General features: G+C 27.4%; 1 protein-coding gene across 1 annotated transcript in view; it reads right to left on the bottom strand.

Moving 5' to 3' along the window:
* Window positions 1–183: 183 nt before the first annotated feature.
* Window positions 184–1,688, bottom strand: part of LOC106466344 (low-density lipoprotein receptor-related protein 1-like) — a 98,445-nt gene continuing 96,940 nt past the window's right edge. The window contains exon 31 of the mRNA XM_013926618.2: window positions 184–325. Coding sequence (XP_013782072.2) covers window positions 184–325 — 142 coding nt within the window. The remainder of the gene's footprint in view (window positions 326–1,688) is intronic.

Genomic DNA, 1,688 nt, shown 5'->3' with positions numbered 1-1,688 from the left:
ACACACACACACACACACACACATATATATATATATATATATATATATATATATATAAAAGCAAATAATAAAATGTGAATACAATATTTATTTTCTTAACACATCATCCAAAAGTAAAAACTATTGCTTCATAGTAGTATTAAACATGATTTTTCAAAACAATGAACATTAAAAATGAATTTATCACAATATAATTAACTTACTGACTGGTGTAATCAAAAGTTTGTTTTCTTGTTGGGAGGTGACAATTTGTGAGTTGGAACCATCCATACGTGACATATAAATAGCATGCTGATTTGTTTCTTCTGCAGACCAGAATAACAATCTAAAGGCAAAATATGAACAGTAAAGCAACTTTAATACAGAGAGCAACCATAATACATGTTGTTGTTGATAATATATTGATGACAACTTATATTGGCTAGAGCTCACCATAAGTTAACTATATTAACATTTATTCTACTTATTCCTTCAAAATTTCTTTTTCTTTGTCAAACAGCTTAATCTAAGCTACTGGAATGTTAAATCTAACAGATATCAATAACAATATCAATTTAAGAAATTTATTCAGTCAACCTATAGTAATTCTTTGATGATAATACACGCATACATTTGAAGAAGATTTTGTAGCTTCATTGGTTTCAGCGCTTTGAAAGTAAATTTAAAGTTTGCGAATCTGGTCTGGATTAAAAAAAAATCCTATGTTTTTCTAGGTATCAGTGTTTCAATTTACTTGTAAGATACAAAAGAGAGATGTTATTTGGCATGAAACTTGTTAGAAGTGATCAGAAGCTGTGTTTATAAAAACCTGGCTTTAAACAGAGTAACTGGCTTAGCACTGGTTCCCCCTCCCTCCAAATCTTACTATAATTTGAGAGAAGTTTATTTGTCCTCTAACTCCTTCTAAGCTCTTGCAATTGGAGTTTTTGAAATTAACCAGGATGTTTCAAGAAGAAGCTATTTTCTTTCAAAATGCACAGATTTCATAGCTCCAATGTTGGCTAAGTATTGACCAGTCAGTGGGGGTGGCCTCTAGGGATACTGATGGTATATCTCCAGTTTCTTCTTTCATTACATGTGGTATGTATATATATATATACATATATATATATATATATATATATATATACAGTCTATCTAATTTCAATCATTACTGGCATACTAAGAGCAAAAACAGAAACAATATTTATATTCATAACTTGTAAAACATTAGTTTTCAAATCCCATCAATCATTTGACAGATTTCTTATTACACATTGTATACACACTAATACTAAGTGAGATATTTTAAAGTCACGTGTTACTTATTGCTTTTTGATAAAAACATAAAAAATAAAATAAAATATTACTTAAATACTGAAGCTCGGTGGACATGAATAATTTCACTGTCATGTACTTTCAATCTTTATAGTGTCACTGGCATAATTCTGACAAAAATAAACTTTCACATGGATACATTTGCTAGTACTTATAAAATAAATAAATGTTTTACACTATACAGAAATTCTGTAGTTTTTATGGTAATGACTACATTTAGAACTAAGCATGTGAAGCTACAATACTGATGTCTGATCAATACAGTTACTATTTTATATAATTGTATAATATATATATATATATAAAGAAACAAATTTTTAGTATTTTAGAAATTAAATATATATATATATATATATATATATATATATATA

Source organism: Limulus polyphemus, unplaced genomic scaffold (assembly GCF_000517525.1).
Source record: "Limulus polyphemus unplaced genomic scaffold, Limulus_polyphemus-2.1.2 Scaffold2230, whole genome shotgun sequence".
In the NCBI taxonomy this organism is placed as follows: domain Eukaryota; kingdom Metazoa; phylum Arthropoda; class Merostomata; order Xiphosura; family Limulidae; genus Limulus; species Limulus polyphemus.
Note: the sequence above shows the minus strand (reverse complement) of the source record. Positions and strands in the feature narration are given on the sequence as shown.